Source organism: Etheostoma cragini, chromosome 7, assembly GCF_013103735.1.
Source record: "Etheostoma cragini isolate CJK2018 chromosome 7, CSU_Ecrag_1.0, whole genome shotgun sequence".
Lineage (NCBI taxonomy): Eukaryota > Metazoa > Chordata > Actinopteri > Perciformes > Percidae > Etheostoma > Etheostoma cragini.
In genome coordinates, this window is record NC_048413.1 from 4198172 (window position 1) to 4210509 (window position 12338).

The following is a 12338-nucleotide window of genomic DNA, read 5'->3' on the forward strand; positions in this document are numbered from 1 at the left end:
TTTTATCCATATACCACTTGTATAAGTTAAAACACACACGCACACGCACAGAGACACACACACACACACACATACACAAAGCAGGAATCTATGTATTGCCTCCAGCTTTCCACCTGCCCATTTTCTCCAGGAATCCTCATTTTTTTCATTTGGAGCAATTGGAAACATGCCTTTCAAGTGTGGAAGATCATTTGGACTCTTATTTCTGTAGAGTAGACTGAAATAATTAGAACCGGTGTTGACGCCCTCAGGTACTACTACAAGAGAAGCAGAAGAAGTTTGATCAACTCAATAGTCCAAAGACATGACTTTGGAGAGTGGCTCAGTAAAGGATCCTAAGACAGAGAGTTGTAGGAGATGTGACAGCTGAAGAGCTGCTGTTATCTGTACACCAACACCTTCAGTGTGAAGGGATATAGTATGGAATGCTGTAGGTTCAGCTCACAAAGTCTCTGCTTCACAGAGTCAAAGAACTTTTTCAGATTGAAGCATGGATATATGTAAATATGACTTCCGCTCCGTCTTTCCTTTGAAAAGGAGGAAAATGTTCACCTTCTCCTGAACATCCAGTAACCTGACCATAATCTGCCTGGCTCCAGGTCGATCACTGTCAACTCCTGTTTGAATATCAGCAGCAGTACTGCAAACATTGCAGTTGTTCATCATACCAACTGCTATAATTATTATTGTTATCATATTTCTGTATGTCTGTATCAGTGTCTCTGTGTCGCATCTTGTAGCGGCAGATGGCCGCCCACCTAGAGTCTAGGTCTGTCTGAGTGTTCTGCCCGTTTAAAGGAGGTTTATTCTCGCAACAAATGCTTGCTCTCGGGGGTTGGGATTGTTGGCTCTCTGTAAATGATAGAGTGTCATCTAGACCTACTCTATCTGTAAAGTGTCCTGAGATAAAGTACTGTTATGATTTGACATTTTTTTGACAGTTTCTGTTACGTTCAGAAAATGAGAGCGTTTGCAGAGGGATGACGCAAGTTGATGACACTGAGCTGCATTCATTGCACCATCTGACATGTTTTTAGATTTTTTTTTTATTTACTAAATCTCTCTGTCTGAGAACATGCAATATGTTACACAGATTGTTTGGTGTTCAATTGTACCAGCTCTCTAAGCTACCAAGCCTGTGCCTTTAAAACAGTTAGTGTGATCACAAAATGGCTTGTTATGAGTGTAATGTGCTGTAGGTGCCCCACACTGTAAGTCAGAGCCAGTAATACGAGTGAACAGACAGAGGGATCCAGAATGTGTCTTGATTTTTCCCAGAACTTCAACGCTCCTGGCCAACTTTGCTCTCACATGTCTTATATGAGGTTTCCTGGTCCAACACCACACCCATATATGTACTTTCACATGCTCTTTTTATATGAACTTTGTAAATCATAACTTGCATGCTAGTATTTATGTTGCCATTTCCAAACAAAAGCAAAATGTGCAAGTGACGTATGCCAGCAAAAAAAACTAAATAGCCAACAGACTAAAGAAGACAGACATGAACAGGTGTTTTGGAATGTGGTTTGAGTAAAGTGGCAAACGTTTTGACTCACAAAGTTGTGTAGACATCCTAGCACTAAATATTCTTTCACTTATGAAATAGTATACAGTCTTCTGCATGTAGCCTAGCTAGGCCTACTGTAGGTTTTGTTGTATAAATGTAATATGTTAAAATGCAAATTCATCGTGCAGATGGTTGATATAAAAAATAAAAATAATAACAACGTATTTATTGCGTGCATTTCTGTTCCTGTTTCTATTTCCACATTGAAAGCCTATTATATTGCTTAGGCAACACTGAGTTAAGACAATAAATAAACAGTCTGGCTCAAAATACTTTCTTTTCCGTGACTAAATGGCTCTCCTATGAGCAGCTGCATGAGGTGGTGAGTGGGTGTGCGTAGTAAGACTGAGTGTCCTTGGTGATTTAGCAATACTGACTCAAGTGATCATCTTTATTGTAACTATCATTGCCACTGTGCGTCACACCCCCAACCGGCACCGTCAGACACTGCCTACCAAAAGCCTGGGTCTGTCAGAGGTTTCTTCCTAAAAGAAAGTTTTTCCTCGCCACTGTTGCACTAATTGCTTGCTCTTGGGGAAATTACTAGAATTGTTGGGGCTTTGTAAATTATAGAGTGTGGTCTACACCTACTCTATCTGTGTCTTGAGACAACATTTGTTATTATTTGATACCATAAACAAGAAAAAAACGGAAAAAGCGATTCAAATGACTCACACAACCCAATTCAGTTTACTGAGTGACTCAGAATAAGCCAAATCCTTAAAAGGAACAGTGTTAAAAAAATAATAATTTGTGTGCCTATTCCCAAAACCCTTAAAATACATATACTTTTACCAGGATTGATTTTGGTGTTTTTTTGATTATGTTAAAGCCCCTCAAAAAGGCGATTAATTTGCCGGAAGAAAGAAGGAATAATAATTCCTTCAATTTAAATAGTGCCTCCGCCGCTGGGCCCTAAAAAGAGTAATCTCAAGACACTTTACAGATTACAAAGATCCCAAAAATTCCAGTAATTCCTTTAGACTAGGTTTCAAATCAATTGCTGAGACATACAGTTTATAAGAAAGACAATCTCCAAGTGATTTACCTGCAGTATGCAATATTGAAAATAAATCAAGACTTCCAGTCTTTTTTAAATTGATTTAAAAGTGACTTGAGAATTGCTTGTGACTAAAATGTGTGACTTACTACCACCTCTAAGCCTTTTAGCTTTTTAACAATTCACTGCAGGTGTAAATATTGCTTTTCTACTTTTTACTGATTTTGTCGTCACCTTAATTAAAACGTTACCTTTACTACTAACTGTCCAATTTTTTAAAATTATTAATCAAATTTCAAAATGTAATGCTCAAATTCAGCCAATTATCAATATTTTCTGCATTAGTGTTGCTCTGTTTACATTCCTTTTCAGAAACATTTAGCGGCAAACAGAAATCAACAGGGAACTCTGTAATGAACCATTAGCTAAGTGTGTTAAAGTAACTCTGCTTTAAAGGATAATGCTGCTCGGTTAGCACAATGACATCATGTTAGCAAGCACAGCCAAAACGACATGTCATAAACGGAGTAGTAATAATAATAATAATAATAATATGTTTTATTCATAATGCCCTTTACATTTCAAATGAAATCTCAAAGTGCTAATTGTTATAGTAGTCTATAACCACGATGTTCCACTGCCGCCGAAAATCTACAGTGGATTTATGGTTAACTGCTCCTCAGCTTTCTGCAGGGTAAATCCAGACAGCTAGTTAGACTATCTGTTCAATCTGAGTTTTCTTTTGCACAACTAAAACAACTTTTAACCACCAAAACAAGTTCCCTCCCAAGGCTATTTAGCTGTAATTTAGATGTAAGATGACCTGTGTCAAGTAGAGGTGCGAAGACACGGTCTGCAGGTATAAGAACTAAGTGACAGAGTCAACTGGTTTCTATGCCCTACTGGTTTCTCACTCTGGGCTTTTCCTGGGTCTTGATTGATCCACGTTGCAGTTGTGGATTAAAGCTCCCATGAGACAGACCCTTCAGTCATGCGCTGTGAATTTTACAATGAGTGGTGGGCTTGAAAGTGGTGGGAAATACATATTCCAGCCAAGATGTCAGGGAGTGAGACATGCATGAGGAATGTGGCCCCCACTGCTGAACACCTAACAGCTGTTGTTACAGCTCTACAATATTTTCTCCAGCAGTACCGGGACACTGGGGAGCTGTCAAAAGCTAATGGTGATCAAAGACAGGGTTCTTAGCTGGGATGTGAACAGCTGGCAGAGTCTCTAGCATCATACTGTATGTATCTGTGAGTAATAGTTGAACTCAGTGGGTAAATATGGAACTTGGTCTATTAAGTAATGTGGGATCTTTTGCAATAATGCTTTCAATCAAAGAGTTTAACAGAACAGCTTGCAAAGAATGCAGATTCTGTAGGCAACTGGACAACATTTTTGCATTGGAAGCGTTTTTTGTTTTTCATGTATCTGCATTCATATCCAGATATCTGTTAAAGAAAAGACTTCACTAAAATCCACTATTCTCAATTCCATATCCATTATCTTGATATCTGCTGGCTACATTGGAAAATATTGGCCATTACTCCTAGAGGTTAAGCTGTACTCATACTACAGGTGCTTCGGACGGTTTGATGCCAAATTCAGCCTTCCCCTATAATCAGGAAGATATCTGGTCAAGGATCTGGGTTGGTATCGATGTTTGTCCCGAAAATTCCAGATATGTTGGATATTTAGGAGTAAAAATCTGGATGATTACAATATTGTTTGTGACAGTACTTTTACAATAGCCAAGGCGAGAGAGAGTCCTGGAGCAGCTGACAGTTTCGCCAAGCAACAGTAAACCTGGGGTTGAAATGGTTAAACTCTGGATGTTTTAGCCTGCTATATTAAGGAGGGCTGGTAGAAATAATAGGTGGACACCTGGGGCGGTTGGTTGCCCAGAGGTTAGATAAGTGGACAAGAGTCCCAAATGTTGCCAGTTCACATCCCTGATGAGATTACAGCTGGCCTGGCAACACAAAGGAATAGGCATTTTTTCAACAGTCATGAGACACATATTAGGTGGGGGAACTTGGGTCATACCCTAGAAAATTTTAAGGTTTTAGCACTTAATTTCCTGCATTCTGGTCAATGGTTATGAACTAATTTCTGCCATTTGTGCATCAATTTATGCTGGAAATGTGAAATTTGTATTCTCCAGTAGATCAGGTTTTCCCTTTAACATTATCCCTGCTGAAGTACCACATATGGTTCCTCCTCTTTTGTATTTAATGTTGGGGATGTAACCTCTTTAAATGTTGCACCTGTTCACATCAATGATATATTAATTTATTTATAAAACCCCAGACTGTGATAGCTCAGATGTGTTTAGCAATAAAACATGTTTTAAACGTTCTGCACATTAATAATATAACTAATAAACTAAAAAATCACATTATTTAATCCACCTTCTCTATATACCGGCTGTGCAATATGTTATTGCTCTGCTGTATGGCAGTATCTCATTTAGACCGTCTGACAGACACAGAGCCCTGCTTGGGACTGACAGTGGTCTCTGCATGAGACAAAGTTTGGCACAGGAAATACATGGATGCATGCTAGAAATGTTGTCTAAATGGATCTGTGGGCCAAACTGAGGGAGACAAAGTAATCTGCCAGACCAAGGCCAAGGATCAGTCTCTTAGTGTTTCTAAAAATAGAAGTTGCTGTTGAATTTTAGAATTATATGTTTGAGTGATTGTTTTGAGTAACACATAATATCTCTAACAAAACTGCATGCTTATTGGATGGATGGATGGATGGATTGATGGATGGTTGGATGGATGACTAGATGAATGGGTGGATGGATGAAGAGATGAATAGATGAATGGATGGATGGATTGTGAGTGGGTTGGAGGATGGATGGACTCTTATGTTAATCCCTCCCAAATTGATGATTTTGTGCACGGTGCTACGGCCTCGCTACGGAGGACTTTAGACTTTGTTGCTCCTCTCAAAAAGAAGATGATGAAGCAAAGGAAACTAGCACTTGGTATAACTCCCAAACTTTCAAATTAAAATAAACCTTGTGAAAACTTGAAAGTAAATGGCGTTCCACCAAAGTGGAAGAATCTAGTTTACAATAACAAGACTAAAAGGAGTCTAAAAAGCTATGGGAAGGCCCTCAGAAATGCCAGATCAGACTATCACTGTTTGCTAATAGAAGAAAATAAGGACAACCAAAGGTTTCTTTTCAGAACAGTAGCCAGGCTGACAGATAGTCACAGCTCCATTGAGCCATGTATTCCTATAGCTCTGAGTAGTGACAACTTCACGAGCTTCTTTAATGATAAAATTATAACAATTCAAGATATAATTCACCACGTTTTGCCCTCAACTTGTAACGGTTCCTGAGGTCTTAGCCAACTATAGACCTATTTCTAATCTACCCTTTCTCTCCAAGATCCTTGAGAAGGTAGTCCCTAATCATTTATGTGATTTTCTACATAGCAATAGTTTACTTGAAGACTTTAAGTGAGGATTTAGAAAGCATCATAGCACAGAGACGACACAGGTGAAAATGACTAATGACCTTCTAACTGCTGCAGACAAAGGACTTGTCTCTGTACTTGTTTTACTAGATCTTAGTGCTGCATTCGACATCGTTGACCACACCATCCTGTTACAGAGATTGGAATTGTAGTGTCTTTGTAAATTATAGAGTGTGGTCTAACTCTAGGCTTTCTGTAAAGTGTCTTGATATAACTTGTTATGATTTAACACTATAAATAATACTAAATTAAATTGAATTGAATGGATGGGTGGGTGGATGGATCGATGAATAGATGGATGGATAGATGGTAAGATGATGGATAAAAAGATGGATGAATGGATGGTAGGATTGACTGATGGATGGATGGAATGATGGATGTGTATTACCTGGACCCTGGCCTCTGTGAGTTTGGTCCTCTGGGCCAGTTCTTCCCTGGTGTAGATGTCGGGGTAGTGGGTTCTTTCAAAAGCCTTTTCCAGCTCCTCCAGCTGCTCTGCAGTGAACGTGGTGCGACTCCTGCGCTGCTTCCTCTTCAGGGGGAGGTCAGGCTCCGATTCCACGTCTGACACTTCATCCATCCGACTGCCTGGACAAACACATTCATGTCAGCATGTTTCATACTCAATATCTGCTACTTCTATAAAGATAAAAACACAATACGCTGACTAAATCAAAAGGCTCCTCATTTAAAATACTTTGTAGTAAAAATATGCTGTTTGGCTTACTGATTTTTCCTGGTTGTATGTTATAATACTGGTAATACTAAACATTATTGATCAAACTGTACATGTTGTGTACTGCCATTCTTATGAATGGTTAATAAACTTACAGAAAATAAATTAGGCTTTATTCAAGCCATTCTGTAATTAGGGAATGTATGAGCTGTATTTTCTTTACAAGGTATGTTTTTCCAAATGGGAACAGAGTTGTCTTTCGTTGTCTCTTTCCAATTACTGTAGCAGGTCTATATGTTGCAAATATTGCTAATATATATTGCTATTTACTGCTGAAAAGTGAGACTATGTAATTAATCACATTGTTGTTGGCTCAAAACTGCTTAGTTGGCAATCGTTAGATTTTTTTAAATGAAATGAGATGACTGCATTTACATTGTACAATATAATAATTTGCATTTATATATATATATATGTGTATATATATTTATGTAACTCATTCTGTCCACTGGATTATAAACAACATTATATTTTGAAACAACAGATAAGCAGAACAACAACTCAACACAAAATGGAGCCAACTTGTCAATATTTAATATGTCCAGCATTTATTAAAAATCATCAAACCTGTCAACACACACAAGTTATCCTCGTTAGAGAAAAGACCAGGCAGATCATCGGCAATCACCGCCCATTGCATGTTGGTGACCCAACAGTTCCAATAATTCCCCCAAGAGCAAGCATTTAGTGCAACAGTGCCGAGGAAAACTCCCTTTTAGGAAGAAACCTTGAGTGGTGATGAAAACCTCTGTTCAGGGAGAAACCTCAGACAGACCCAGGCTCTTGGTAGGCGATGTCTGACAGTGACGGTTGGGGGTGTGATGAACAGTGGCAATATTAGTCACAATAAAGATAATGGAACAGTTACTAGAAATAGTAGTTGTAGTAGTTCATGGCGTAGCAGGGCACTGCAGGGCGTTTTGACAGCTGCTCTGTCATAAAAAAAACAACTGGAGACTATGTGCAAGCTATTATATGTGACTGATACCATTTTATTAAATCGGAATCGTCGCTAAGACTATGGGAGTGCTTCTATCACTTCCTGTTCAGACTGAAGCAGGGTTCGACACAAGCGATGGCCTGGGGCCAGTAAAACAATATGTTGGGCAGGCTGAATGGCCAGTCAAGAAGCACAAGTTAGTTCTTAGCAATGGGATGCTAACGTTAGGCGCAACAGGTTGTTGTACCTTAGACTAGAAATGGAGTTTGCAAAGAAAAGAGTGCACACATGCTTTGGACTTTCATTAGCGGCTGCAACAACTCAAGCACATCCAGACTGGAGCTGCTGTTCTCTCTGCTCCTTCGCCAGGAGCTAGCTAGTAATATTAGCGTACGTCGCAGACCCTATGCATCTCTGTTCTGGCTGTGGTCGGGGTGCTGCAGCCAACTTTAACCCTGCATCAGAAACTGCTGTTTCCTGATGTCTGCTTCTTCCCGGCCAAGTAGTTTCTAAACGGCCTAGAGTGAGCCATACAATCATTTCAAAAGTTTTTTTGCGACCGGCCCCGGCAGTTGCCGCCTGCTCTCGTCCACTTTACAGGAAAGTCGCAATTCATGTCGGATGAGCCTAGTTTAGTGTAGTCTATTAATTTATAAGGTTGTGGACAGTCCCATTTAATTAACTGTACAGTTAGGGAGCAGCTTTAGCCCCTATGGCTAACTTACAGCTGTAGTCCCCAGCCAGTTGTCAACTGGCATCCTCATATACAGTGGTTACATTTTATTTTTCCAATATAAATTATGTTACATATATAATTACAGCAGGCCTAAGCAAAAGGGATTAAGACATGCAAACATGTGGCACACAATTGGAACAACAACAAACAAGAAAGCCCATATGATGGCGAAGGAATCAAAGCAGTTTAAGCTATAAAAACATCACAAAGGGAACAAGGAGAATAGTCCCAGAGGCCACATTGAAAGCCCATACAAGAGGTAGGCGGCAGAGTCAACAATGATTGACAGAGCAATTCCAGTCTGAGTGAGCAATTCCAGTCTGAGTGAACATGATCCAGGCACCAATTACAGTTTCTCCAAAACATATTTGAAAGAGTAAGTGAGTGGTGTATAAACAAATATGAGGGGACATCAACATCTGCAAAATGACAGATGGTAGAGCACCAATAGAAGAGTAGGATAGACTTCTCACAATTACAGATGGGGAAACAATGCATCCATTCCAAGAGAGATGTTATCTCCTCAAAACCACAATCACTTCTCCTGAAAATGCCAGATTCCAGGCCAGGCCAACAATGGGTGTAGACAGATGAATAGTCCCTGACCCGGGACCATGTGGATTCTGAGAGCATCTCACACATTTGTATCACATCTCTAAGTGTCCAGGGGCCTGTACTACAAAGCCAGTTCAAAGTATCGAGGATATCTTCTGGTTATCTGGCTTCATTAACCCTAACTCTTTATTTCAACCCCAACCGTCCCGCCAGACACCGCGTACCGAGAGCCTGGGTCTGTCCCAGGTTTCATCCTAAAAGGACCTAGACCTACTCTATCTGTAAAGTGTCTCAAGATAACTCTTGTTATGAATTGATACTATAAATAAAAATTGAATTTATATGAATTGGTTCAGTGGTTTAGAAATGTTCACAGAGAGAGACAGTCAGAGGAATGAGGGACAAATGATGTTGCAAACAGCACTGTGTGGTTATTTATATGACAAAACAATTATCTTGTGCTTGGTAAGTACAATTCTATATCAAAACCTGCATATCCCAGCATCCCCTAGGGCACAGTGCTGAGAGTTGGAGTAGAATAAGGGGGTGCTAATCTCTCTGGACCACCTTGGTGATGTGTGTAGCACCATTCTTGCACTATGGGCCTCAGGGCAGCCCAGACAAATGCACTGAAAATAGTCCCCAAATATTTATTGTGCAGCTGATTAAACTCGTACACAATGTGTCCATGTCGCTGTTCAGAAAGAGCCATGGAAGATTATCTGAAGCATGCAGATATCCATTTCAAATGAGGCAGCCTACTCCGGCATGACATCCCCGTTCAGGTGAAACTAGTCTTGCATGTCCAGCTGTATCTCCACAGTGCTGTGGGGTAATGTCTGACTACACCACTTAAACATTCTGGGATTTCTTTAAACCAATCACAATCGTCTCGGAGAGCCCTAAGCTCCAGACACAGCAGAAAACGTCACATACACTATTAAATGAAGGTAACTGTTCTCGGGAGCTGTTTAAATCAGCTGATACAAACATGTTTAAACCTCATTGGCTCTTACCAGTGTATCTCCATTTGTACTTTGTCCACAATAATCCCACCAATCAGTCCCAAAACATCCCAGTTAGAGAGGAAACACCCTAAAAGTATTCTTTGTAAATCTTTACACCCAATCCCCCCAAAAAACAAGCAGGTCTGCCTTATGATGCTTCATGGGTCACGAGCATAGACACCCCTACGTTAAATTGCCATAGGGGCAGGTAGTTTTTATTATTGAGGGCCAGTTATTTCATGGATCAGGATACTATGCATCCTAATAAAGTCCCATCTCCTGTCTTCATTGTTGTTCTGTTTTGTTTTGTTGCTGTGCAATTTCTGCTCCAACCTAATTTCCCCATGGGAACAATAAAAAAGCCACTACTACTACTTATTGCACAATCTAAATTTTTCTTCAAAACAATGGAAATGTCTTGCTGCTTGTCTGCCGGATTTCAGTTTTCTTCATTTTCAATCATGTCACCCTCCATACCACTATTATGTGCTAACGTTTGCGCCATCTATGCTACTAGATAGATACATACATCCAATATACATGAAATAATAATATGAATAAAGTAAAAAGAACAAATATTTGAATATGTACAGGATGAGGAAACAAAAATGTGCAACTGCTTAAATAATATGCTAAAATTTTAAAATGTATGCTACATGTAAATGTAAATAAACCAAATGTGCAGGTTGCATTAGTGCAGTAGTGTGGTGCCAAAAGTCTTATCTAGTACCCAGAGATGACATGTTAAAAAGTGTTATTGCTTGTGCTAACGTTAGCGCCATCAAGCCGCAATTATTTGCTGTGAATTATTGCAGAATGCCAAAATCTGTTGAGTTGTCTTAGTCGTCAAATGCAACGTACAGTAGATATATTCCCATCCATTTAGATTGAATATGGTATTGATGACCTAAACAATGATAACGATAACTCCAGTGAAATGTTGTGAAAGTTGAGGACTAGATTAGGACTGTCTTAAAACTGATACTGGTTTCCAACTTCGCCCCAGGTGTGTCTGTTAAAACACAGACGGAGACAAATTCTCTCTAGCTAAGTTTTCATCCACTTGTCAATTAAATTACAGTATCTGAAGTTCGGTTACAAAAAAATAACGCATGCGAATAAAGCTGGTGAAACTGTTGATGCTTCATTAAAATCAACGTGCAATTTAGCTAACAGGTGAAGAACACACCAAAACCACTAGCTAATCTACTTTAAATGTGCAAGAACTATAGACTGATAACAGGCTTAAGTGAACTGATAACATGAGTTATACGACTTACAGTTCTCAAAGAGACACACACACAATTTCTACAAAGACTAACTGATTTTCTTACAGCTAGTCTCTTTTTCTTTTCTCTCGTTTTTTTCTCCGTGTGGCGCACTATTCTCCGACATGATAACCTCTTGTACTAAACTTAAGTAACTAGTCAATTTTGTAAAATGTAAGGAGCAGAAAGTTCCGATATTTGTGTTAAAATGTAAGGAGTAGAAGTAAAAAGTCGCCACAAAATTAAATAGTAAAGTAAAGTAAAAATATTTGAAAAATCTACTACAGTACAGTAACAAAGTATTTGTACTTTGTTACTTCCCATCTTTGTACATAACACTTTACAATTTCACATTTTTTACTTTACTTTCAGTGCTTGGGTAGTACATTTTAAAAAAAACTACTTGCAATACTTAGGTACTTTAGTACTTTCAACTTAAAACTTCTACTCCAGTCACTTTTTTGATAGAGCACCTGTACTTTTACTCAAGTCTGGGTCTCTAGTACTTTATACATATCTGCCTATATCTCACTGTGAGGCTATAAAGCCATGTCTTATACGTGTTCTTCTGTTCTGCCCCTATGTATAGTCTGGGTGTGAGTACTTTTGTTAATTTTTGCACATAAAGCAGTGAAGGCCTTTGGAAACAGAAACCACCACATTTAAAAGTAAAACCATACAATGCCACCCATGTCTGCAAACTATTCAATCAAAAATAGCATGAAATTACACTAAATATACCAATGCAACCATGTAAGCACTTATTTTTAGGTTTGGTTTTAGGATGTAGGTCTGGTAGTCTACTTTTCGTGGCTTTATTTTTGTTAGTTAGTCACTAATCTTTAGTTTGGGGGGCAGGGGGAGTTTTGGGTCCAATAGCCCTTTATGGGTTGCAGGGGCGGATCTACAGGGGGGCAAGGGGGGGCCAACTGCCCCCCAACTTTGTTGAGCCAAAAACTGGTGGGGGGGATTCTGGATCCGACGGCCCTTGATGGGTTGCAGGGGGTGGATCTACAGGGGCAAGGGGG

At 39.4% G+C, this 12338-nt stretch overlaps 1 protein-coding gene and 1 long non-coding RNA gene across 4 annotated transcripts in view; one reads left to right on the forward strand and one right to left on the reverse strand.

Moving 5' to 3' along the window:
- LOC117947954 (paired box protein Pax-7-like) overlaps window positions 1-12338 on the reverse strand; it is a 91933-nt gene that overhangs the window by 52714 nt on the left and 26881 nt on the right. For all 3 annotated transcript variants that reach the window (XR_004657369.1, XM_034877328.1, XM_034877327.1), the window contains exon 5: window positions 6457-6656. Coding sequence is in view for 2 of the 3 variants with exons in the window: in XM_034877328.1 (XP_034733219.1) it covers window positions 6457-6656 (200 nt within the window). In the remaining variant the exon portion in view is untranslated. The remainder of the gene's footprint in view (window positions 1-6456; window positions 6657-12338) is intronic.
- The window catches only part of LOC117947955, a 16055-nt gene continuing 4414 nt past the window's right edge, over window positions 698-12338 (forward strand). Inside the window, exons 1-2 of the long non-coding RNA XR_004657370.1 lie at window positions 698-910; window positions 10886-10887. This is a non-coding gene — a long non-coding RNA (uncharacterized LOC117947955). The remainder of the gene's footprint in view (window positions 911-10885; window positions 10888-12338) is intronic.